General features: G+C 39.7%; 3 protein-coding genes and 1 non-coding gene across 4 annotated transcripts; 2 read left to right on the plus strand and 2 right to left on the minus strand.

The window, feature by feature from the left end:
* The first annotated feature begins 2199 nt into the window (after positions 1 to 2199).
* Positions 2200 to 14714, plus strand: mpc2b (mitochondrial pyruvate carrier 2b). The gene is made up of 5 exons (XM_049594590.1): positions 2200 to 2575; positions 5738 to 5778; positions 7279 to 7363; positions 7823 to 7934; positions 13576 to 14714. The coding sequence occupies exons 1-5, from the start codon at positions 2482 to 2484 to the stop codon at positions 13616 to 13618; spliced, it is 375 nt and encodes a 124-aa protein (XP_049450547.1). The 5' UTR covers positions 2200 to 2481; the 3' UTR covers positions 13619 to 14714.
* A 2298-nt stretch (positions 14715 to 17012) lies between these two features.
* Positions 17013 to 21449, minus strand: rpl24 (ribosomal protein L24). The gene is made up of 6 exons (XM_049594586.1): positions 21317 to 21449; positions 21115 to 21190; positions 20212 to 20322; positions 18584 to 18720; positions 17450 to 17513; positions 17013 to 17140 (listed from the first exon to the last, which is right to left on the minus strand). Exons 1-6 carry the CDS (start codon positions 21319 to 21321, stop codon positions 17060 to 17062), a joined length of 474 nt encoding a protein of 157 aa, XP_049450543.1. The 5' UTR covers positions 21322 to 21449; the 3' UTR covers positions 17013 to 17059.
* LOC125900297 (small nucleolar RNA SNORA23) lies at positions 19381 to 19561 on the minus strand. The gene has a single exon (XR_007450843.1). It is a non-coding gene; the product is annotated as a small nucleolar RNA SNORA23 (small nucleolar RNA).
* A 286-nt stretch (positions 21450 to 21735) lies between the features above and the next one.
* On the plus strand, positions 21736 to 26853 carry cep97 (centrosomal protein 97). Its single transcript, XM_049594484.1, has 11 exons — positions 21736 to 21975; positions 22841 to 22983; positions 23079 to 23237; positions 23355 to 23456; positions 23581 to 23694; positions 23796 to 23962; positions 24067 to 24231; positions 24317 to 24495; positions 24630 to 25281; positions 25421 to 25496; positions 25706 to 26853. Exons 1-11 carry the CDS (start codon positions 21939 to 21941, stop codon positions 26231 to 26233), a joined length of 2322 nt encoding a protein of 773 aa, XP_049450441.1. The 5' UTR covers positions 21736 to 21938; the 3' UTR covers positions 26234 to 26853.
* Positions 26854 to 27251: the final 398 nt, after the last annotated feature.

The following is a 27251-nucleotide window of genomic DNA, read 5'->3' on the forward strand; positions in this document are numbered from 1 at the left end:
GATGCAACATAGGAAGAAAACTGAAATTATGAAGGTTTAAAAACGTGATTTTGACACAGTGACCCTCTTCAGGACCGGGCCCTACGTTCAGGAAATGAAGCAGTAACCATCTAATAAAGGTCTTTCAGTCGATGTTGTCTTTTTGAGATGCATATTACCCAAATAATTTTCAACCGAATACAAACTAAACACACTAAGCCTGAATCTACCAAGAACAAGAGTTGCACTGTTCAGAATTATATCTGAAATTGAATCACATCTGTATCCAGTATGTTAGCCCTGGAATCTATTATAGTGTCTTTGACAAAATAAATTAAATTTACTGATCATTGCTGTATATTTACAGTAGATGGTTCAGACTCCAGAGGCAGGATAATGCTGCATATGACAGCTGTGGGCTTGGTGTTAATCCAGCCTTCGCACACAGAAGTAAACCGCCTTTTCATTCAAATTTTAAAGAAAACTAAACAAGTTGTTTGACAACATGTCCCACAGTTTTGTAGACTTTGTCAGAGTCCCATCAAGACAGGGCCAGATTAACCTGTTTGGGGCCCCAGGGCGAAACATGGCTGTTGGGCTGTTGTGACATGTGTCAGGCCCCCTTTACAAGACAGGGCCACAACATCAGGCTGTAACAGAGGAATTGATATCTTACTTCAGTAGGCCCTGATCTCGGGAGCCATTTCCCATTTGTCCACATTTGTCCTCTGTCTGCACTGCTCGCAAATTAGTGCTTCAGTTTTGAAAATCTGAGGAGCTTCCAATATCTGATATGTGGCTGAAGGAATAAGGTCATGTTTAACACTTAGAGAAAAATAGATTCACTGTGTCAAACAGGGAGGAACTCTTTCAGAAAATCTGGCAGCCCGTCATTTGATTCACAAATTAAAGTGAGTAGTTTGTGGTCTAACAGGTTGACTGTGCCATGATGTCATATGTCAATACCCTATAGGGCACATGTTATAATTTACTCTTTTTATTTCTGTGTAATTCAAGTAAAGTTATTGAATATATAGCATAATGTTACAAAGCAAATTGTGAATAAAAATATTTTAATCATAGCATTAGCAAAAATTAAACCAAAACTATTTGTATCCTCTTTCTTTTCTAAATCTTTATTCTTTTGCATCTCTATGGCAGGGGTGTCAAACATATGGCTCGAGGACCAAAACCAGTCCACCAAAGGGTCCAATCTGGCCCAGTAGATGACTTTGCACACCTACTGTTGAAGCAGCTGTGAAGGCTAAGGGGTGCAGATTTCAGGGCAAGTTAAAGCTGCTTCAGAAGCTTTTCCACCCTGACCAGAACATGTATTCTACTTTATTTTATTTAAAGATACTGAACACTGTGCAAAATATTGTCAACCAGCAGCTTCAGTACAAAAGAATGTGTATCAGACTTTTCAACTTTTGGTGGAATAAAGTATGGCCAAAACTTTAGATATGTAAGAGGTTTGTAAGGAAGGGGATAACTTAACCTGCTTCCTGAATATCTTCCACTTTAGTTTGGTGTGGTGATGCCAATAGTACTGCAAGAGTGGAAATGTATGGGAAAATGTAATGACAGAGAGAATTAGACTAGCTGAATGTGGAAAACTGAGACATTTTGAGGACACTGCACTTTTTTTCTCGAGATATCTCAGGCTGTTCATCATCTGTTATGTAAACAGATAAAAGCTCTTAAAATGTACCTTTTTACATTAAAAGAAAATAAAAACTGTAAAGGTTGCTGTTATTTCTAGGTTATTCTGCAGTGGTTTTACTGGTCCGCCCCAGCTAAGATCAAATACAGCTGAATAAGGTCCATGTTTGCGTATGTATATGCAGAAACTTTAAGTGTTCATGCAAAGGGCTCACCTTTGCAGGTACTCGCCACTGCGCCATATGTGACCCAGTGGCTTCTTTTTCTGTTCCTGAGAGAACCTGCATTTCTCCTCTAAGGATCAGTTAATATCTAATTTTTCATCGTGTTCATAGAGTTGAAAAATCACTCTAAAAATCTGAATACTTTTCTTTTTCTTCACTAAAAATAGTTGGGGAAAAAACGACAATTTGTCTCCACTCAGTCGGGATACACCGGGCAAAGAAAAGAAACAATCCTTTCTAAACCAATCGTATCGGGGTGTTGGCCTGGCGGACCAATGAGAGGAAGGTAACGTGTAACCCCGCCCCTCACGCGGTAGGTTGCATCGCACAGAAAGTCACCTCGTCGTGTTGGTGACGGTCAGACAGAAGCTACAGAGGAGCTAGCCGGGCTAGCATGGTCACATTGCTACCGGGAGAAGGTCGACAGTAGGACAACAGCATCCTCTCTTATCGCTCAGTCTTCCTGTCTTTCAGTTACATGATAATATATAGCTAACAGACGGAGGCAAACGGTTTTGTAGCATTCTGTAGCTTTTAGCTAGCTAACCGTTTTTAGCGCGTTAGCTTCAAGTTCCGCTCAGTGTCTGTAATTCCATCAGAGCATCTACCCACAGTCATGGCTGCGTTGAGAGCGTCCTATCACAGGATTTTGGACCGGGTCGAGCATATGCTGCCCGCCAAACTGAGACCTATGTACAACCACCCGGCAGGTAAGGCAGAGTTTAAACACCCGGCTCCTGATGAGCAGGTTGGGTGTGTTTGTGATGTGTTGGCGGACGGATGCGGGGCTCCGTGCAGCTGTGTGGTGGCAGTTATGTGAATGCACTAACGTGTAGTGGATCAAACAGCAGCCCCTATCTATTCTTGATGCCTGAAGTATGTGGTGGTCATTGTTTTGATGTGTCAGTCAAGGTTGCTGTGGGAGACCCTAATCTGCTGGGATCACTCCAGCTAAGCAGCTCAGTCTGTGAAGAAGAGCTGAGTTTATGACAGGCAGCGTCTGTGGACTCTAAAGTCACCAAGTTTACCGTAGTTTGAGAGGAGTTCAAAGTTCATTGCCATAAAAAAAAGTTAAATTTACTCTCATTTCAGCCGCTCCTTATTCAGAGCTTCTTATTGTCTTTATATCAACTTGTGCAAATAAAAATATGGCAACCCAGAAAAGAGACGATAGACACAGGAAGTGCTTTCATGATGTGGAAAATCATACATGACCAAACTGGTTACTAGCACTTGAATATAATCTTATGTTCATGTAATGATATTGGCACTATTCATTCATTCATTCATTCATTTGTGTGTTTAATGTATGTACTAGAAACCAAAGCAAATTCCTTGTAGGTGAAAACCTGCTTGGCAACAAATCTTATTCTGATTCTAATTGGGCAGTTGCCAATTATTAATCTGCTTATTATTTTTTTAAGTTTAATTGTCTAGACTCTGAAATGTAAAAACAAAAGGCTATAGTGAAAAATGAGCATAAGCACCAAAGGTACAACCTATAAATGTCTTGCTTTGCCCGACCAATTCTCATAAAATGTATATAAAACCTTCCCACTTGAGAGGCTGATTAAAAGCAAATCTTTTGACTTCCGTGTTTGATTAAACGCCTAATAAGAAGTAATTGATACTCAAAATTATTGCTCAATAATTTTTTGTCAATCGTTTTGTAGCTTAAGCTCTAATCATTATTCGTAGCATTATCTTAAAGGTCCAGTGTACAAGATTTAGGAGGATTAAGTGGCATCTAGCGATGAGGTTTGTAGATTGCAAACAGCGTAAACTTCTCCTGGTTAGGATTCCTTCTGTGTTTATTGTTCAGGAGGTTTTTACTGTGAGCCGAATTATCCGCAAAAGTCTCATCCCGTCCAAAACAAATGGACCTGATAATTAAAACCGGTTAACGCAGATGCTGCTTGGCATGTCTTAGATGGGCCTCTGGCCCAGCACCTGCTAATATGTGCTGACCTTTTTTCTCTGATAACTTAAGATCCAGACACACAGGAAGTTTTTATCGGGAGCCGAATTATCCGCAGAGGTCTCTTCCTCTCTGAAACAAACAGACCCGTTGATTTAAGCCAACAAAAACACTGAATAAAGCAGTTTCAAGTTAAAAAATCTGTGTTTTTCCACGCTCTCTTTGCAGAGGGGCTGCTAACAGCGCTGGCCGACACAAAACGCGACTGGTCCTATATAGAATTAGTGTTTGGTTCGTCCATTCTGGGCCACTGTAGAAACACGGCAATCTCCATAGGTGAGGACCTGCTCCCTATATAGATATAAACAGCTAATTTTATGCTAATGAAAACACGATTCTTATTTTCAGGTGATTATACACTAAAGAAAACATGCTTGTTGTTTTTAATTTCTGTCAGTATATCTCCCAAATCCTACACACTGGACCTTTTAAGATCTAATCATGATTTATAGCATCTCTATATGCCTAAATCTTGTGATACAGGGTTAACCTTTGAAGTAACTTCTACACAAATAATGACACTATTTCTCAAACAGTTTAGAGAAACTGAACATTATAACTTTAATTCATTGTATTAGATTGCATCATTGCATCATGTTTAGACAGGAGGACTTAATAAAGGGACTGTGTTTCTCCTGTTTTGCAAGCACACACATTCAGATCTCTTTGACACTGATCTTAACTAGAGGGTACTGAGATTAAGGAGTCGCTGGCGTCACTGGGGACAGTCTGTTTCGTCTGTACTGTACTGGAGCTCCACTTGTCAAGGACAACTTTCTGACCAGGTATGAAGGGGTGGTGACTAAAGCCACCTCCCTCCCTCAGTGATGATTTGCAGGGACAGAAGTCCTCCTCTTTGTTTAGCCTGCAGCACAGAGCGGGGACATGTGGAAAGATGATTCCAGACCAGCAGCTTTTAATGGTCCCGTGTATTGTCCTGTCATGTGCTGTTGCTAATGAAGTGTGTCTGTCTGCTCCCAGCAGCACAGACACCCTGTAGTGTTCAAGTATTTGTTACAGATTCCCAGGTTCTCAGCTGTTTTACCAGTTTTACATCTAATCTTTTCATCAGTTATAAAATCCTGGCTGGAAGTTTAACTAATTTAAGGAGAAAACCTCAATGAAATCAAACCATGTTATGTAATATCTTGGGAAACTTGAAATAGCACATTTCATGTTTATCATGGGCTGGCCACGTTTTTTGATGTTCACTGATATATGGTAAAGTATGTGATATTTGGTGTTGCTGCTTTGCAACATTTTGTTGTCCTAAAGCCAATATGGCATTAAGTTTATAGTGGTGTGGTGTTCAGTTCGGGGTATAAAAGCAGTTCAAAGGTATCGCCATGAAAAATATAAAACAATCAAAGTCTCAATAAAAATTTGAGCCATGCCATACGACATGATTGCCATGTGGTGTTTTATTGATTTAACTTGTGCAGGGCTGCAACTAAAGGCTCTTCTCATAATAAATCTGTCGATGAGTTTCTTGATTAAATGATTGTTCTGTTTCTAAAACATGCTCATGGTGACGTCTTTAAATCTCTTTTCTCAAGTGACTAAAAACTAGCTAAATGAATAGTGCTAAAAGAGTGTGATTGGATCAGTTTGATGGTTTTTACAGGTGATTTTCATATGAGGACAGTAGATTAGAAATCAGCAGGACATTCATGTTTCCTCACAGTTTTCTTCTCTTGTCGTAAGGCAAGCCACGCAGAGCTGATTAAGTTTATCTGAGTCTGCTTCCTCTGTGTTTGGACACACTGAGGCGTCCTGGTATCTGTTTCCCAGATATCCCATTAGAGAACCAGAGCATGCGGATTATTGCCTCCTAGACAAAACTGTGAAAACGCAGCTGCCAAAATTGAATGTTTCTCTTTTCTTTTTATTTCAGGTCCAAAAACAGTTTTCTTCTGGGCCCCAATGTTTAAATGGGTAAGTGCATTTTCACACAGTCTAACCTGTTTAATTGTAAATATACGTTAGACCGACGGTCCCCAGTCTTTTTGGCTTGTGAAAACAAAGCTTTGTCTACATGAAACCCCCTCATCACAGATTACTTATATCTGTGCAGAGTGGCCACTTCAGTCAATGATGCATTTTGTGTTATGTGAATATTTTTAGGGGCATGAAGATGTAAAATTACCCAGTAATTCACAGACAGAACACCAAGGATGTAAACCATTGCTGGCAAATCTGTTTTAATTTTTTTTTGTTTGTTTATTTGACTTCTGTTTTTTACAATTTAAAGGTTCAGTATGTGACATTCAGAGTATTTATATAGAGGCAGAGAATGACATCATACTCCCTCCGTGTGTGTGTGTGTGTGTGTGTGTGTGTGTGTGTGTGTGTGTGTTTTCCCCAAGTATATTTATTGACTTTTCTTCTTTTCACAAACAACATCGAACAGCTCTGCACAACCATCAAGAATAAAAATGATGAAACATTTGGATATGAACATAAAACACCAGTGCTATCATAGGTGCAGCAAGCCACAGTATAGTGTGAGAACTGAACGTATGGAGTCCATATTTTCATGAATCGTCCCAAACAGGTCAGGTATTCCAGAGGGTAATCCTCCATGATTATCTTATGCTAATTTGCCTTAGATGGTGGTTTGTCACTTATCGGTATTCTTCTTTGCAGCATATACAAGAATGTTGTACATTCTGCTCAAGCAACCAACAGTAGCATCTTGACACTGAGGAGTAAAGAGACAGGATTCATACACAAAGCAACACCAATGATTTTCCCATATCCTGCAGAATGTTTACTCAGTACGCTTGAATTTTAGGAGAGAGCCAGGCACAATATGTATGAGTTCCTACTGAGATCGTACATTTTAGACACAAAGGTGAATCTTGAAGGTTCGTTTTGTGTCTTTTACTGGGAGAGATTTTTAAGCAGAGCAGGATTTTATAGCAATCTAATACGATTACACACCGATAGCTTCCATATTTGGCTCTGTATCCTCTGTGTGTTTTTAATCTGAGCTTATCTGAATGACAATTTGATGAGAAAACACTCAAAATGTAATGAATATTAGTGAATTTGATGTATCACATTGAACTGTTGTTCTTTTTGGTTAAATAAAGTGCTTAAATACTGTTACAAAACAAAACATTTTGTAAAATAAAATGTTTCACATCTGAGCCTCAGATTGCTCTGCTCTAAATTTAGCTGTCTGAGTCAAATTCCCTTAGTTTTTTGGATGACTTTATCGTCTCAGAGGGCCTTGTTCACATGACTACAGGATCCAACAATAACATTCACTGTCAGGATTTTTTCTCCAGCAATAGAACATGAAAGAAAAAATAATACCCCTCCTTATTTAGTGGCATTTCTTGATTTTTGAAGGGATGCAGGTGACGTGTTGTATACTTTCTGTACAGTAAATACAGTAAAAAGCTAACTGTGGTGTCTTCACCTCTGCAGGGCCTGGTTGCAGCTGGTTTTGCTGATATGACTCGACCAGCAGAAAAACTCAGTACCTCCCAGTCTGCAGTGCTGACAGCCACAGGTAAGATGAACTCCAGATGTCCATCAAGCCTCTGATGGCACAATTTTTCCATTTGCAGCGTAGGTTTATTTAATTTTAAAACAGTTAATGTGATTTGGGAAAATATAACTGGTACCAGAAAAAGTCTGTCCTTGACCTAAAAAATAAAATGAATGTAGTTTATATTACAAGATAATATACACATCAGAAATCTTGGTCTAACTTCATCACAATATGTGGCCCTGAATTGTGTTTCTATCTCGACCTTGAATCTTCGATGTACATTTCAAAATTATCGGTCTGTTGTTCAAAGAGAATTTGATCAGTCTGTGCTAAAGGTCATCTGGTGCGTCTGCTTTTGCAATATGTGTCATCAAACAAATCTTATCTGTCACTCTTGTGCCAAAGCATAGACTCTGTTTTCAAGAGCAACAGCTGGTTTGTCATTATGTGCATAACCTTCACTCCTTCTTCCACCAGGTCTGATCTGGTCCAGATACTCATTGGTCATCATCCCGAAGAACTGGAACCTGTTTTGCGTCAACTTCTTCCTAGGCTGTTGCGGAGGCTCTCAACTCTTTAGGATCTGGAGGTTTGTGTGTTATTGTGGTTCATTTACAACATTAAGTGAGCAGCCATTGAAGCTAATACCGTGAGCGTTGTGGTAAATATGTAACACACAGTAGTTTTAATCTGGGTTTAGTCAACAATTAACTTCATCAGGGAAATTAGTTTAAATATTTGCCATTAGGAGTGAAACTCACTTAATGACATGAAGATTTTAAAGAAGTGTGAGGTCGTCTGTTACAGCCAAACAGTGCACTGAAATATGTAACGGTAAAAGAATCTTAATTTATATTTGATCAGCAGTTTGATCTGAGTTTGAGAGAAAGAGAGATATTCATTGTGTCCATGGTTGCCAGGCCCTTGGGAAGTGCGCCAGGCTGTGAAGCCAATTTTTGTAGCAGCCAAACAGCGGTACTGCAAATTCTGGGATCTGTCACTTAATGCCCTGCGGCCCAAAAAGACTTTCTTGTTGACTTATATTGGGAAAGAGACCCCTGTAAATCAGTGGATACACTTTTTTAAGCTTCACCACTCCTGTGAAATGACTTGTTTCAGGATTTGATCCATTTGGTCCAACTACATTTGAAAAATATAGAAAAGCTGCAAGATTAGGGCCGTAACGGTACATGTATTTGTGTCGAACCGTTTGGTACGCGACTTTCGGTACGGCACGACCCTGTACCGAATTATTGGGCGCAGGATATTATTTTATTTTATCTTGTTTTATTTTAATTCCGTTTTTGCGAGCCGAACCATTTAAAATATCTAGTTAACCGGTAACCGAATAATAGCGGCGTGTTTTGATAACGCAGTCAAACAGCGTGCCGGGTGGAATAAAATGTCAGCAGTGTGGCGATCCGTCCGTCACGGCACTCACATTTGTGACTAAAAATAGTTTTGAGCGAGCAAAATAGGCTTAAATCATTCAGCACGTTGTGCGAGCAGCCTACAGATTTCAACCAGCAGCAGAAACGCAAGGCGAATCCCACCGATTGTGGGTTGAACGGGGGTCACAGACACAGACAGTAGTCTAATGTTTTCCTGTCAAATACGGCGGCCATCGGCTTACCGGGCGACGGAGAAGTCGGTTCCAATAATATCCTCTTCTTGGTGTCATGACTGCCCAGAAGTACCTGAACAGCTGAGCCAGCCTAACACAGGTATATGATGTGTCAGAGGAGAAACGAGCCTTTCACATTTCTCTCCTTCCGGCAGTAACGGCCCACAAACCTCACCGCACTTTAGGGACTGTTGATTACTTATGAAGGGACTGTCAGGGGAGGAGGGTGGCTGGTTGAATTTTATTGTATTTATTTATTTTATTTTGATCCCCCCTATGTAAATCACTTATTGATGCTGTTTTTGAAGTATGAATAAGTCAATAAGTCATTTATTCCATTGAAATATCATTGATGTATTATAGAAAAGAAATTTATCTTTTCATAAATGAGAAAAGGCACATCTGTCTCATTTTCGCTGTGGTATCGTGATACTACTCAGAACCATGATATTTTTATTGGTATCGCACAGCGGGTCCCAATTTTGGTACCGTGACATCACTAATCTGGAGGGGGTTCATCTGCAAAAACTAATGAAAAACTAAAAAACGGCATTCGGTATTCGGTACTCAGTATTCGGCCAAGCGTTTAATAATATTCGGCTTCGGCCACAAATTTTCATTTCGGTGCATCCCTTCTTTGGTTTCAGGGTAAAATACAAAGATGGAAATAAACAAGTGGACAAGACAAAAGCAGTGTGCCAACACTGCAGAACAGCGGTCGGGTATGTACTTGGAAACACGTCTAACATGCTGACGCATCTAAAGCGACACCACCCGAGTTTGAACGTTAACCGGCACGACTAGAAAAAGCAATCTGGTGCAAACTACGATATCGTCGTCGTTTAAAAAGAAAGAGCGTTTCCCTGACCATTGCGCTAAAGAAATAACCAACGCCATTGGAGTTGAGTAAAATTGTTTAAGCTGCACTTTAGATATAAGCATGTTTTGTTTACTGCACTTTAACAAAGTGGGAAAGCTAAGTAAGTTCCTAGTAAAACTAAATCTGAGCAGGCTTTAAAGCTGACCAGCTGCACTATACTTTTTATTGTAATTGAGTAAAACTGTTAAAGCAGAAATGTATATTTATATTTTTCATTCAAAAAATGTGTTAAAAAAACAGCAGGATTTTATTTTTCACTTTTATATTTCTACTTTCATTCAAAAATTGTGTAAAAAGAGTTAACTGCTGTGGTTGTATGTTTTAATAAGGTTACCAATAAGTAAAAGATATTTAATAGTTGTCTATTTTTTTCATTACTGTACCGAAAAAAACCCAAACCGTGACTTGTGTACCGAGGTACGTACCGAACCGAGATTTTTGTGTACCGTTACACCCCTATGCAAGATTAAATCTTTTTATCCCCATTCAAGTTAATGTTAATGATGCGCTAAACTGGAAGTTACCTGCTCGGCCAGCGGAAGGCAGACGTTCAGCCACGCTTGGCCGCCATAAGTCTCAAGTGTGCCTGCTCTATTGGTCGCACGTTGCGGAAGCAGTGCAAATCATCTGGGAAATTTAATCATGGGAGTTGAACCATTCTTGCTACTCTCATAGGAATGATTGGGGACCTGCTGCAAATGCTGTATCCAGTTCTCTGAATACATACTAATGTGACTGTAAAAGCTCTATGACTTTTCCAGGTTTTCCACGATTGTGGGAACCCAGCATGTAAACAGTGCATTCAGAATATGCCTCTCAGTTTGGGTTTTAACTACAGTTTGCACCGCACCCTTATTAACAGTCAGCTGTCACATGTCATGGCTGCACTGTACTCAAACCAAAAAAAAAAAATCCTATTTTGATGCAAAGAAACAAAATGGCGCAAGCAACGCCAGCTGTCCACTCCCATATTTTGATGTGATGCCATATTAGAGCACATTAATCAGAGTACACATTGAGCATGTTTACATGCTCACAATAATCAGATAACTGGGAATAATCAGGTAATGGTAATAATCCGATTTGACGCGTTTACATGCATTTCAATAATCTGATAATCAGAAAAACCTGGGCCCATATTCACAAAGATTCTCAGAGTCCTCTCAGAGAGCTCCTAATTTAGCCTAAAAATTGCTAGCAAGGAATCTTAGCTTAATTGCAAGGTATGACGCAGTCTTCTTAAAGCTGTGATTGGTTGTTACAAAAAGGAAAAAATAAAAACAAATGCACTCCTAGTAATGAATGGACAGTGAAATCAACCGATCATAGAACTTAGACTGTATTAAGAAATGTGTAATCGTGAAAATAATTTTATGTCATGATGATGAAACTCAGCAAAATTAAATTAATTGTTACACAGTTTCAAAATGTTTGAACGTTCCTCATTCACATACCGATTATTATAGCCTATTGATTTGCTTATTGTTATGTTTACTCGCCATGCTGGTAATTTTACTACTTAATCTATTTGATATTAATGGTGGAGGCAGACTCAGCTGTCAGCAATTACTGTGATTGCTGGCCTCCTTGTAAAAAGCGGTTTGATTTGGCAGAATGACCAAAACAACGAATGAAATGGAGAAAAAAAGAACGAGAAAGCCGAACTGGACAGAAGAGCAGTGCCTGCTGTTGGCACAGCTCGTCGAGGAGAACAAAGGAGTTTTAAGAGGGAAATTCGGTCCCAGGATCACGGCACAAGGGAAGAGGTAGACTTAGGATCGCATTGCCCGACAAATCAATGCGTCGTTCTCTCTCCTTTTACGCACAAGCGATGAATGTGAGAAGCGCTGGTTCGTGCTGCAATCCAAAGCGGACGTTATTGCGTTACTACGCTGGGTGGGAAAAGTAAGCTCATCCCTGATGAGGTCAACCACAAACATTATCCCTGCATGATCAAGCTGGTAGCGTCTTATGAAGTCACCGTCGTTCAATATACGGAGAATATCTCTCCTTCCTCTCTGTCTTTCCACCATCTTCTCTGTTTAAGACACTTAGGCTTCTTAAAAGTCCTCCTCCCTCCTCTTAACAGTTTTTCACCTTAAGAGCTCTCTTAAGGCCTAAGATGCTTTGTGAATAACTTTAATCTTACCAAGGGAAAATTCTAAGAAAAATCTTAGAATTCAAGGAATTCTAAGATTTTTCTTAAAATGACGTCACTAAGAGATACTTTTAGTCTTAGGATTCTTTGTGAATACGGGCCCTGGTTTACATGATTCAGTCCTTCAGTTGGATTTCTCCCTAAGTACATGACATAAAACTCAAACTTCCTGTTACAGTAGGTACTCATATCCTGGAAAAACCTCAAAGTACGCAAGTCATATATTTGCAGAATAAAGCACTCATCATGTTGACAGCTTATATTCTTACAGTACTGTTTGTTTTTATCATTAATACATAAATAAATAAATTATATGTGAGAGCATTCTAATGTGTAGTTTATCAATGTGGAGCCAATTTTACATACTTTGGGTAGATTCGGAGTAAAAGTACTGCAAAGTGCAATATACAAGTGTATTGTATATAAACATGTCACACAAAGTGCAAACATATAAGTAAGATAAAATAAAAGTGACAATTTAAACACTGAGAATATAAAAATATATTATTTTATGTAAAATCTTTATATGAAAGGAAACAAAAGCTGTCAATATAGGACAGAAAGTACAATATTTCCCTTTTAAAATGTAGTGGAGTGGGAGTATAAAATAGCAAAACCCGAAAGAAGCCAGATTAAAGGGTATACATGCACCGAATAATCTGACTATTGGGGAAAAAGCTAGATATGTTTATCTGATTTCTCATAATCAGATAATGGCTTTTATCTGATAAAGCCTATTGGATTATGCTGTTTACATGACCACTTGAATAATCAGGTAACTCCAGAAATCAGATAATGATCGGTTTATTAGTGTGCATGTAAACGCGCTCATTGTTGCATGTAAATGGTAAAAGTTGTGGAATACAGGGTTCCCAGGGTCATGGAAAACCTGGAAAAGTTGTGGAATTTTGTTTTGTATAATGACTGAATGAATCGTGACAGTAATCTTTGGTGATATCCTTCCATGTAATGTAACATAACAGCAAACAGTTTGTACCCCACAGCCAAACACAATCTTTTGTTGTATGTGAACATGCAGTGACAATAAAGGCATTCATTCATTCATTTATTATATTTTGTAAGATAGCTGTAATATGTCTAATATGTCGCATCACAGGATGTGCAGTGTCAAGTACGGCAAAATAACTGAAAGAACGTATTTGCTGCTTAATACAAAAGGAAAACTCACCAACCGTGCCCTCCTAAGAAACATTACACGTATAAGTCACGCAAAGTGAGACTGCTGGTGCTTATGTGTAGAAAAGTACCATAATGGGGTCAGCATGTGCCACAGACACAGTGAACCATGTGCTTTTCCGACATGGAACTTTTATCATGGCTCCCTTAAAAGTCATGGAACGTTTGTTGTGTGGGAACTCTAGGAATGTTATTATTCATCTATTTTTGGGGATAAGGGCAAAAACCAGAACATTTTGTGCATGTAGATGTAGTCACATCTCTTCACTCACTGTGATCAGGCAGGTCATAAAACAGCCTGCAAATAAAATGTACGTTGTTCAAATTTAAATCTTAATGTTATTTATTCTTTATTGTTTTCTCTCTGACAGGTACAACCAGGCTCTGAAGGCTAAAGAGGCTGAACAGTCCTGAGTGCTCTGCTGGTGCCAACGCTCCACTTCTTCCAGTGGATACAAAGGGAGACTTCACACAGGGCACAAACCTGCCCTCCTTCTCATCATCTCTGCATCATGTCACGTCGTCTCCATAACACCCATGCCATAACCATTAATCTGCCACATTAAGCCTGTCGTCCCTGTTGGAAACTTTTCCTCCAGTCTCAGATTTCCTCAGGGTGTCATAAACAAAACAAAAAAAAGGACAGAGCGTTTTTTTAACTGTAGTCAATACACCTTCAAGAATCATGGTCATAAACGCACAAGTATTGCTCGTTCGACAACATGTATGATTGTACTTCCTTTAATTTAACTTCATGCTTTACGTCTTGTGCGCTAGTCGGGAAGTTTTTGCTTTTCTTCCATCATCGTCATCATTCAGGTGTAGCAATCAGTACCTCATGCATTAATTTCCCAAAAACAAAGGTAACTCTTGGGTTTGTGTTGAAGGTAGTTTAAAGGAATGTTTATTTTTTTCCAAATGAATCTAAGACATATTTCATCACATTTATTGTTTCATTTACTTATTTATAATTAGGTTACAGTCACAGCATCTGTACCTCACTGATTATTAAATCATGATTGATTACCATGTAATGATTCCTTCCATTTTAATGGCTTTAATTTGTGTGAGAGCGAATCCTAATTTATATAATCACTTGATTTAAAATGTCTCTTGTAGTGAAAACTGTATAGAAAGATGCTGTTATTTTCTGATTCTGTATCAGTAACACCAATGCCACATATTTAACCTGTGCAGCTGTTTGATTGTTGCAGTCAGCTGGCAAACTCTGACATGTTTATAATCAAAACATTGCTGCTAATGCCTCTTTATTCTTAGAAAGGTGTTTTATATTTTTGCTGTGGAAGAACAGTACTTTCTTTGACATGTTTCCACTGTAGTTACACATCTAATCCCTTGGATATTTTAGCAATAATTGATGTTTTCACTTTTAGATAATTCTTGATCTGACTGTTTGAACAAAGGGCAATATGATGGTCTATGATGGTTGGTTCACGATGGCTCTGTGGCTGTGTAATACTAATAAACCCTGTTTAACACCTGCAGCTTATTTATAGTACGGACGTCTCACTGACTGAAGCTGAAGTTGTTTGAGTGCAAAAATTGTGTTTGACCCGACAAGGGTCTAAAAGTGAGGATATTCTGGCCTCAGGTGCTTCCATTTTAAATCTCTCTCTCAAGTCCCTCAACTGTATCACAGGGCAACACTAACTCAACTGGAGCGCCCCTTTAATTATTTACTGTAACGTAAAGGGGAGCACCACCTAAATTAAGAAATCCAATGTTATTTCCATGGTATTGGAAAGTTCAATCAATATTTGTGAACATATACTGTAGCATGTGAGCTGCTCTCTCTTAAAGCCAGAAACCAGAGATGTTCGTCTCAAACTTGTGATGTCATCAAGTATAAAGTCTGGAGCTGTTCCACAGACAATGAATGAAAGACTGATTTTGTGGACCCACAGTATGTTTGTTTTTGTTTTCTACCAAAATGAGCTTTATTCTATTGTAGTGTTCTCATTTCTGAAACAGAAAATGTTCCCATATACTCAGAATATTCCCGAGTGCTCTCAGTGTCACCTAGAACATCTTTCACCATTCATTGTCTATGGAGCAGCTCCAGACTTTATACTTAATGACATCACACATTTGAGTTTTAGCACTCTAGTTATTGGATTTGGGTGAGAGTTGTTCATGTTTACCAATATTTGATATTTATAAATGTGTTGACAAAAACCGAGACAGAGTTCAAGTACCAAATAATGAAAAATAGTCCGCTGCAGAGTAGCCACCTTTTACTAAAACATATTAATGGATGCTTATTTAGATCTATTAGTAATGTTGATAGGCTAGAGTCAATTTAAAATGCTGTTACCTTTATTATGAGGCTCAAATATGTTTTGCAGCTCCAGACAGATTTTTCTTTTTTTTTTTTTCTGGCTCTTTCGATAGTAAAGGTTGCCAACCCCTGTGCTAGGTGAAGATCCCCCGTACTCCCAACAGTTCATAGATACTGGGCCCCTTGACTACTGTCATTTTGCAAAAATGGCCCCCTAGCAAGCCAAGTTTAGTAACCCTGTAAATATTCTGTCAACAGTTGGCTGTCCTTCTACAACCAACTTTTTCTAGGCTTCTGCCGTAGCAGATATCAGCAGATGTGAGCTGACACTTGGCGGCAGCAACCTGTGATTATAAGTGTGACATTTATGTACGCATTTACAGATTTATCTACAGTTTCAAGAGTCAGCACACTTACTAATCTAAGTACAGATTTTGAGATTTCTTTTTACACATTTCCTAATCCGACCATGCACAAATTAATCCTGAGTATGCATTTACAGATCCCTGCACAGTCATAAATCTGTTTGCACATTAGAGGTTCTTTTACTCATTTGGAATTTTAATTAAACACACATGGGTCGAGATGCTGTTGCAAAACTCCACACATTCGCAAATAGTTCTATAATTTTGGCCCTGTGAATTCTCAAGCAAAAATACCATAATTATGACAACTTTCTGTGGTTATTTGTCTTTATATGACGGTCAACTGTTGGTCTGAGCTTAACAAGCATTGTGAGAAAGTCACCTGATGGTGAGTTTCAATTTTCTGACTTTTACAAATTTAACAGTAAACTGAAGTAGTGTTTCCTCAAAAACAGAAACATTCATTTGTAGCCCCAACACATATACATTACCCCGCTGCTAAAATACTTAAGGTGTGAGTTATAATTTAAATGCTGAATATATGTCAGGCTTCATGATAGACATGAGCTACTGCTTAAAGTACAAACTCCATAAACTCATCACTGAAACTTCATCACCCTCTGCTGCTAACAGTCTGCATGTAAGAGCAACAGACCCCAGTTTCTAACATCCACCAGTTCAACACAGCTTGAAATCATACTCTGAAAGTTTTGTCAGAAAACCTTCAGACTAAAAAGGTGCCAAAAATGCACCACATTCATCTCAGTCTATTCTTGCTATGGCCTCAAACTTCTAAGGGTCTCATGACAGATTATTTTTGCTTATCAACACTGTCCTGCCAGTGTGTCTGACACAGGATCGACCGATTACATGAGGACAGAGAGGAAAACACCGAGGGAAGATCTGGATTTAAAGTTGAGTCTCAGATTAAGCTTTACTATGACAATGAACTCTTCAGGATGATATCCTTTTTCCTAACAAGAGCTTTCAACATGTGATGGCAGTAAAAGTATGGTTGAAATAATCAATCACATAAGCAAGTTGCAGCAAGTTAGTTAAAACATTAGATATCTGCACAGCTTTGATGTAATAATAAATATGATCTCGATTCAACATTGACTTAAAAAATTACAAACCACACATATGATGGTTAATCAAATTTTTTATTAACAACCACAAACTGAGTCAGATTTAGCGTTTTCCACCGACGCGGGGAGCGCTGATCTTCATGGGCTTAGCGATCTTGGGTTTCTGTGCTGTCTTGGCAGACGTCTACAGGAGGACAAAAACATTAAGTTCAGTTACATATTACCGTAATACACAGTTGAAGCAGGCAATAAAGTTAGTCATTAATCCAGTGAACACTGAGGAGCAGGCAGCTGAAAGCCAAGCTCCTTCACAGTGTGCAGTTTTTATTTTTTTAACCTTGTCACAACATAAGCTTTTTGTTTGTACAAAAATGGTACTCTGAATTTTAATATTCACAACATGTCTGCCATATAGTCTCCCAGCTTTGATATTAGTGAAGAGAAAGATCTATAAAACTAAACACTACCACTCCTGTAAGACATGAGATCTTACCTTTGCACTTGGAGCAGCGGGCTTCTTGGCTGCCTGCTTTGCCTTCTTGGCCTCCTTGGCAGCTCTGAGAGGAAACAGAGAAACAATCAGCCAAACTAAACAAGCAGCAGAGATTGATATGGATAAAACACTCAGTCATCTTGTATTATCTTATGTGACAAAAATATCTGGAGGGGAAAAAGACAACTGAGAAAGAGTTAATGGATAAAATAACCACACAGTAATGAGCCTGCAGCTGATAAAGAAAATGACATCTGTCAAATCAACGTAAGTACATCATCACGTTGATGCAAACATTTTTTTAGAGGTTTATTTGACCCATAAAGTAGTCCTGCTCTTTGATTTGCACATTTGACTTAATACACCTACAGATATTTAAGGATTATGTACCTCGGTATAAAAAAGTACAGTTAATAATAGGCTTGGGCCGAATCATGGTATTAAACTATACCAGGGTCTTTATCAAATCCTGACAATAAGATTTTCGAAACCCTCCTCCTATACACATGGATACGCTGTATTCAGGTGATGTAGTACACGCAACCACAGTCTTTACTGGTGGAACAGGCATATGGGCTGAGAAAGATGGTAACGGGACCGAAAGCCAGTCAGCGATGGCCAAGCGAGACCACAAGAAAAAACAGCATATTTTCACATATAGCACATTAACTTAAGGGTTCATCTGACCAAACCAGAGCTGGTGATTGCTGGAACAATGGAAAAACAAACGAAAATGATTTTGGTGAGTGCCCCAACATTTATTATTTCTCCTAAAATTTCCACTTGTATCTATCGGGGTCCTACTAGGAACAACATTTAGTCCTACCAATTTTCTCTAGACTGTCTCCGTTACTAAGTCAACCGTAGTCAGCAGGTCTTTTTGGTCGAGACTAAAATGAACCCAAGTGATGTTTTTCTGAATCTGATTTAATTACTGAAAAAAGGCATTGCAAGATTGGATTCTTTACAGGGCCAACTGTGGTGCATGAAAATTAGACTCAAATTCCAAAACTTCTACAAGCATAATATCTTTGCTGCTGAAACTACAGCACCTCAATGTTTGAGTTAATCGGCCTGATTCAAGAGAAACCAAGAAACTGAGTAACTACATGACAGTATGGTTTGTGTCCTCACCTGATGGCCTGCTCCCTCTGGGCCTTGCGGACCTCGGGCTTCTGGTTCCTCTTGGCCATGATCTCAGCCAGGGAGGCCCCAGTGATGGCCCTCTGGAATTTCACTGCGCGGCGGGTACGCTTCTTTGTCACCTCTTCCTGTTAAGAAACACATCAGAGAGACCTTAGGTTATTTGTAGCTCAGTATTAACAAAATACTCTACAGACCCACATCAGTGTCATGTCAACACATCCCTGACTCTGTTCACTGAATCACAAAAAACGATTAAGAGTATCCAACGTAATAGCAGCTTACACTGCGTTTCTTCTGGTTTAAGTCACATGAAAAACACTACAGGTGTTGAATCAATAATGCTGCTACATGACAGATGAAAATAAGAACAGGGAACTATAAAATTAAGAACTTGTTGAATGAAACCTTCCAAAGATACTAACTGCAGTCCAAAGCTCTGTGGCCATAGGGGGACTCTAAACTTTACAAAGGTCGCAAACCTTTGTTTTAACTACATTTTTCCAGGAATTACCAAAGCAAAATGCAAGCAGGGTGTAGAGAGCGTCTCTTATTAAGAACTAAGCATGTGCCAAACATACATGAAACATTTTGGTATATTATGGTGAGCACTCTTCCTCTTAAAACTATCAGTGTCAATGAATTTCAAACATTTTTTAAATGCCAACACTAACCAGAGTAAAAGCAGACTACGCCTGACAGTATCACTGAAATGCTGATATTTTACAAGTGTGAGCTGTGACAGAATCAAACTGCACGTAATACAGTTACAGGTGAAAAGTAGTGAGGCATGTAGGAGAGTTTGGAGGCTGGCCAATGGTAAAAGGTCAACAAAGACGTCAAAGACCAGTACTATGATCTCCTGTTGCTCTATGGCTGCAGGTGTGGAGTGAGCACTGCTGCCCGGTCTGCAAAACACAGTCAGGCAACAGCACGTAACACAGATTAAGACCATGCACACCGTCCACCCGCAGCCAAATCAATGTGTATAAATGAGTGGGAACTTGACTTGTATTCAACAACCTTAAAAAAACAAAACAATTCCCTGTGTATTACCCTTTATATTAGCAGTGCTTTTGCACACTCATAAAATTCCTACAACAACTGCAATCGATTTGATAAACACTATCATGTTAGTTTGCCATTTTTAGTGCTGTAATAAGCAACATCATTATAAGCACACAGTGCAAAAAAGAAGCCCAGATGCCAAATTAGTAAATCGGCCAAACTTCAGCACCAGACAATCAACAAATATTACCGAATGCAGGTATTGGCTGCTTTATCACACAGTATAATAATAATAATAATAATAATAAAGACCTGAAGCCATATAAATGTGAAATCAACCAGCCAGTCTCTCTTGTATTTTGCTTCTTTTATATTGCCGCTATTATACAGTTTGCTTATTATATTACTCTTTGTTTTGTGCAGTTTACTTATCACACCAACCTGTGTTTCTTTTTATTGATACACTTATATATTGCTTTGTGTTCTGCTTTCACTATCCCGCTGCTGCTGAGGGACAACTAAAGGATTATCTTATATGTTTAAATTTCAATTTACACAGACATCACCTAGTTACTATAAACACAGACAGACAAATACAGCCTGCTACTTACAGACTGGCCCTTCTTGTGCTTGCGTCTGTACAGCACAGTCCAGTTGATCTGTCTGGGGTTTCTCTTGGCCAGGAAGGCAGACTCGCACTTGGCGTTCAGAAACTGGAACACCTGATGAAGACAGACAATCACATCCTTAAATAAGTAATTTGCAAATCTCTATCTAATTGACTCTCACACGCTTACTCTATAATGTGCAGTACATTGTGACATTAGACAAATTTTGCACCATTACTGACAGCTGTATTTTGTCATCTACAAAATGTGTAGTGTGAGATTATTAGTACAAAGTAATGCAGATGCCATTTACAACTTCTATTGTTGCAATGTGGGAATTTGAGAGCACTTTAGTACATAAGAGTTCAGACCTTTATACACTAAATAGGGAGTGATTTTAGGCACAGCCATGTGGACTGGGAAAAGCAAACATTTAACTAATGGTTGAGCTTGGATTTATTGTAGTTTTCCTCACATACCATTGAAGTTAGCCATAAGGAGACTAGCGTATGCCCCTCTGACACAATTTACACATCAAGCTAGCTAATTAAAACACTATAACATTTTTAAAACATTCCCAAGCGCTTCAGTGGCTCAGTACGAACACAATAACACAGCAGTCCAATGCAGTAGTGTTGCTTAAATGCCACGTACTAACAGAAGTAACAGCTAACACAGTATCTTGTTCTGCAGTCTGCTTGACAGTTTATGCTAGCAGCTAATGCTAGCAGGTTTCATAGCATTCAAAGGCGCCGGCTGGGCCTGGGTCAAAGACCGTTGTTTATGTCATACACATTCACATTAAGCGACAAAATACAACGAATACAGGAGATTCAACGCGGTAAATTGTACTTCACGTCTCTACAGACAGAGCAAATGTGAGTCGGTGTCGGGTGAAGCGGTTACCTTTCCGTCTATCCTGGCGTATCGGCGGCCATGGCCGGGGTAAATTTTATACCCGCTGAAACTGCACAACTCGACCCTGAAAACGACAAATACAAGGCATCACATAAAGAAAAGGGTATACATTTACTCTTTGTGTCCATAGCATCGTTAGATAGTTTGTTTAAGTCTTAAGATGGCTTTTGATACTATTCTGTACACTCACTTCATGATGGCTACGAGAGGGCACAAAACCGGAAAGAAAGATGACGGATGCGGAAACGGACTTAGGAGACCACAAAGCGAAACTTAAGAACTAATAAAGACTAAATATTTTTCGGTCAGTTGACGTGCTTTTGATACTTCACATGTGAAATACAAATATAAATTATTTTTGCTGTTGTAAAAATAGTTTACTCAAATTAATATTTGGCCAATCACCACAAGGTTTACGTCACAATCTGACGGTTGCCTAGGAAGCGTAACAGCAAGCGGACAGGCGGTACTTTATGGTGTAATAATTCTAATAAAGAGTTGAACTAAGCAAATTAAAAATGAAGTTAGAGAATAATTACCGTCAGTGCGAGATATTTTCGTCATTAACTACAGTTAGCTAGCTTATTCTTTCTTTTCTTAAACCTAGCAGGCGGTAGGAAACGATGAAAATTGTAGTCTTTTCACGCCGCAAAGACGCCGTTCCATAATGAGCGAGGCAGCGTGTATGAACTACATTTCCCAGAACCTCTTTGGGTAAAACCGTTTGACAAGCGGCAGACGCGTCTTGCCTTTCACATCACAGTCTGCAGCTAGTAGAGCTGTTAGCTAAAGGTGTTGCTTAAGGCGACAGGATGGGTGTATCGGATTTACAAGTCGATACAAATGCAGGTAAGTGGTCTCCACGTTTTTTTTTTCGTCAAATAGGCAAAGATAGTTCATTTTTATTTAGCGGTAGCTGTTGTGAGTGTTTATTACTTGCTAGCTAAACGTTAGCTAGCTGCATCACCTCTATAGTACTGACGTTAGCTAACTAACAAGTCTCAAAGGATGCAGATAAAACCTCCCGTGTCGATGCTTTAACTTAATGCTAGACTTAATAATTGTCTTATATCAAATTGTAGCAAAACTTTATATTAGACCAACTCATTTTGTGTTGTGTTAATGTTCTGCATTCTGTGTAGGTAATGTTAGCTAGTGTAAGAATTCGATACTTGATATGACTCAGGTATTTTCTTTTGTTATTTAGATGTGATTACACAGAGGTAGCTCTGTCTACTGCACAAAAGTGATTGTTCGCTCCTTTTCCTGTTACTCTGGTGATTTAGTGTTACACTGTAATGTAGTTGGAAGATTTGCAGAGACATTAAAACAAAATAAATGGCTGAGATATCCTATCTTTTAGTTCCTATATCAGTCAAGCTTTAAAAACTCAGTATCCTCCAATTCCCATAATGCAGCTAAGTAGCATCATTTATTAGTCTAGTCAGTGCCTTTATATTAACTCCATGCACCCAGTTGATAACAGTGTTTCTGTAAATTATTTAACTTCTCAACAAGCCCTGACCGCTGCAAACTGACCTTTTATGCCTAAAATTAGTGTGTCTATCTGCCCTCCAGCTTACTGCAGCTGCGTACTGTGTGTATGCATAACTGCTTTAGGTTCCTGTGTGTAATATGGCCTTGGTGATTAGCAAAATGATAGTAGTTGTGGTGTTCTAATCTGTTGAATCTCCTCTTCCTTTGCTCCTTCAAGGTCCTGTGGTGGATCTTTCAGCCTGCGGTATGCAAAAGCTGGACCCTAATTTCGTCTGCTCTGAGGACACTCACACTCTCATCCTGGACCGTAACCACATAATGAAGCTGGACCATCTGGAAAGGAGCCCAGGCCTTCAGCAGGTAGTTTTACTGCTTTTATTTAAAGGTATAATTTGGTGCCTAAATACTTTACTTAACATTTTCTTGATTTCAATCTTTATTTTTTTTCTCCTTAGTTATCTGTAGCAAGTAACCGTCTGGTGAGAATGATGGGCGTGTCTCGGTTAACCCAGTTGACCGTCCTCAATCTTCCCAATAACAGTATTGGTTACATTGAGGGGCTCAGGGATCTGCCACACCTCAAATGGCTCAATTTGTCCGGGAACAATATTAAGGTGAGGAGAGAAGAGATTCAAATAAAATCATATCTCATTCATCTTGTTGCATATGTGAAACCATAAGTTTCAGCCCGTGTCTTAATATGTTTACTAACTGTACATGCTTTTACACAGGTTATTGAGCAACTCACCAACTGTGTTTCCCTTCAACACTTGGATCTGTCTGACAATAACATTTCTACCATTGGTGATTTGACTAAACTGGTGGCACTGAAGGTGAGCGCTGGAGCCTCTGAGGTCAAAAGAGAGCCTAAACCAAAATATAACAATTTAATAATGTACAGTTATTATTGTAGTTGTCTTTTGTGTATCTTTGATGAGTATTATGTCAATTTCACAGACACTGTTACTCCATGGAAACAGCATTACAACACTCCGCACTGTTCCTGCTCACCTACCTGCCCATTTATCCATTCTCTCCCTGGCAGAAAATGAGATAAGAGATCTTAATGAAGTAATTATCTCTTCCCTTACTCGTTACAGCAGCACTGATCTCCATTTATATTATACAGAGGCTAATTATCATTGACCTGTTTTACTTGTATTACTCCATAGGCATCATACCTGGCACCTCTCCATGAGCTGGAGCAGCTGTCCATTATGAGCAACCCTTGTGTTATGGCAACCCCCTCATTGCCAAGTTTTGATTATCGGCCGTATGTCATGAGTTGGTGTCTGAGCCTAAAGGTCCTGGATGGCTATGTGGTGTCACAGAAAGAAGGGTGCGTACATTCCTATGCTGTTAGTTTGCTTGTTAAGATTAATGCATGGATACTATCCAAATGTTTGAATCTCTATTTATTGTGTATTATTGTCACAATGACAGTCTGAAAGCAGAGTGGCTCTACAGTCAGGGAAAAGGACGTTCATATCGACCAGGTCAGCATGTTCAGCTGGTTCAGTACCTTGCCACTGTGTGCCCTCTGTCATCATCACCAGCCCTGGAAACGGCAGAAGATGCTAAATTGGAGAAGATCCTCAGTAAGCAGAGGTATGAATCTGAATTCAGCAGTAATGCTACACAACAAACAACACGCAAACTTACTACATGTTTGCAATGACTTTTTGTCTCTCAGGTTTCACCAAAAGCAGCTGTTAGAGGAGACCCGAGGAGGCTGTCCTAGTCCTCCTCGTCCAACTCAGCTAGATGTGGAGAGGCACAGTCCTACACACCCAGTCCCACAGGAGGGAGCCAGAGAGGTGAAGCACACAAGTGCACCTGCACCAGCAGCTGCTCCATCAGTGCGGGAGACAGGTAAGACCGTTTCTTTGTCTCTCTGTGGGGCGTTCCCAGAGCATTTGTTTTCATTGTTTCTCTTTACAGGTAGTTGTGATGTAGAGCTTTATATTTCAAGATGATAACTGTTTGGTGTGTCCTTTTTTGTACAGAACCAGTCGTGCAGTTTAACACCTGGGTGAGCTGTGATTCTTCCCACCCGTCACTGACGGTAGTTCGCAGCCCGAGGCCCCGAGAGGAGCACATCTATTTAGAGGATGTGCAGACCGACGAGGAGAAACTAAGTGGCAGCATGCTTTCTTCAGAATCCACGTTCCTCCCCTTCACATCCGACCTGGAGCACCACACCGCCCACTCTGACAGTGAGGATGAGACAGAGACGTTTGAACCTGACTCCCTGGCTCCGAAGCGGCCAGCACAGCCCAAAAAGCACAGCGCAAACAAGACGCATCAGTCACCCTCATCAGATAAGCAAGTGAAGGGTCTTGAAGAGGAAGTTATTTCTGGTGCAGCTCTGACACCCGGAGCAGTGGGCGTCAAAGTTAGCACACCACAAAATGATCTGCAAACAACCTTTGACTTTGGTAAAGCAGAGATGAGAGACGCCCCCAAGCTGGAAGAAGTTGATACATGTGCCAGTAAATCAAATTTGATGGAGGCAGACAGGGCAGCAGTTAAAATACAGTCATGGTGGAGGGGACAGCACACACGGTGTTGTCACCCCATGGCCAGAGAGGTGCGCAGTGAGATCCGCCTGCGCAGGATGCAAGACCATATCCTCTTCTTGTCTGAAAAGTTGGACAGGTAACTGGCTGATCTTCAGCACTGATGATTTTCTATTTTATTCATGATATTAAAATGGTTGCACTTCAGTAGATATCACATATGGTTGTGCTAAAATTTTCAAAGATTAATAATGGTTAAAAATGGGATTTGTTTGCAGGGTGCAGCAGCAGTATGAAGAAGAGAGGTTACAAAGGCTGGTTCAGGAGGAAGCTGTAAAGTTTCTGTGGAAACAGGTCAGTGATTAAAATTGTCATTTATCATTGCAATCCATCCAATGGCAGTTGAGGTATTTCAGTCTGGACCAAGTGATGGGCTGACGGACTAATCAACCGACAGATAAACATGCTGACTTACTAAAATAATGGCCTTTAAATTTCTGTTAATAGCTTTGCAGTGTTTCACACAGCTGCCTCGTTACACTTTTCCTGTGTTCTCCTTGTAGCTCCAGTCTATGCAGCAGTGGAAGCAGTCCGTGGAGCAGCAGCTGGCCAGCATTAGCCAAGCTGTCCCTCCGGCTCAGATCACAGCTCCTGGACTATGTGTAGTCACCCCGCCTGTTGCATCCAGCACGACAAACCCACCCAACACAGACGCCTCGTTCCCAGACTCTGGCTTCCAGTCAACAAGTGATCAGCAGGCAGCGCAGGAAGACAGCTTCCTGAGCAGTGGGACAGCAGACTCTCTAAAGACGGTGCGAGCACTGAGCTCTGTTCGTAGCGGCTTCGCAGGCAGCTCTGACGGTGTGGACAGTGCAGACTGCAGCCTGCTGGAGCAGTACCTTTCCTCTGTACAGCAGAGGGAGGAGGAGGCTGAGGAGGCGGTCAGTGATAGAACAGAAACACCACAGCCCTCCTCACCAGTATCACCCAGCAAAACAGCACAGTCCACCCCTAACTCCACCCCACAGAAGGCAGCAGACAACCAAGCAGAAGTGCAAAGGACGGACGACACCACTCCCGGCCCTGTCTGAGAGCCTACACATAATACACACCTGTGCAGAACTACTGAGTGTGTGTACGTTTGCACTGACTGTAAGATAGAGATGCGTTGCTCCCTCCTGAGACTGTCTGACAAAAGCACTCATCTCAAACTGACCCAGATCTCAAATGGCAGTGTGCTTAGTTTCTCTGCATCAAGACTGATCCCAGGACAGGCTTGACAGCAACACCTTACTGTGACTGTAACTCACGTTTTTTATACTTCACTACTTGATTCTGTTATTTAACATTTTCCTATCTGTGTAAAGACAGTAACTGTGGTGTAGCATCATAACATATTAGTAACTTTAAAGCAATTACTTCACAATAGGTTGCTACCTCTACTGATCAAAAGACCAAGCACGGTATATCCTATTCTCTTTATCAGTATCTCCTGCATTAAACACATGATAAACTACAGTTAATCAGATTAGCAGTTGATGTGTTAAACGTAGTGCACTTGTAACCACGGATATATTCTACACATGAAACAATAACCACACTATTTATTAGCACATACTGTGTTAACAGCTGAACTGTTTTATTAACATAAGCTCATTTATCTAAGAATGTTGTAGCACCTTTATCTTAAAAAATGTAAATAAATCTGTTTTGTTATTTGGTTTCGTATTATGTTCAAATGATGGTTTGTATTTTTTATTTATTTAATAATATTTAATTTAATCAGGTAGTTTAATTGAAGAAAAGATCTATTTTTCAAGAGAGACTTGAGAACAAGAAACCCTCAAAAGAACACAATCAGCAAAACAGAAACAACACAACAAACAGGAAGTGAAGAAAAAACATTTACAAGTATAAAAACATCAGTTAATAAAGCTTTAATAAAGCTAAAGGGAATGTAAGACTCTAGTTTGAGGCCAGTTTGTAGTTCATTTCATCATAAAAGGTGCATAGGAATGTCAAAAGTTGAACAGTCCCTGGATCTTGTACTTTAGTTACTAGATTTAAATGAGAAAAGAGGCTGGTCATTTCCGTCCTGACCAGTCAAAC

This window comes from Epinephelus fuscoguttatus, linkage group LG13 (assembly GCF_011397635.1).
Source record: "Epinephelus fuscoguttatus linkage group LG13, E.fuscoguttatus.final_Chr_v1".
NCBI classification, from domain to species: domain Eukaryota; kingdom Metazoa; phylum Chordata; class Actinopteri; order Perciformes; family Serranidae; genus Epinephelus; species Epinephelus fuscoguttatus.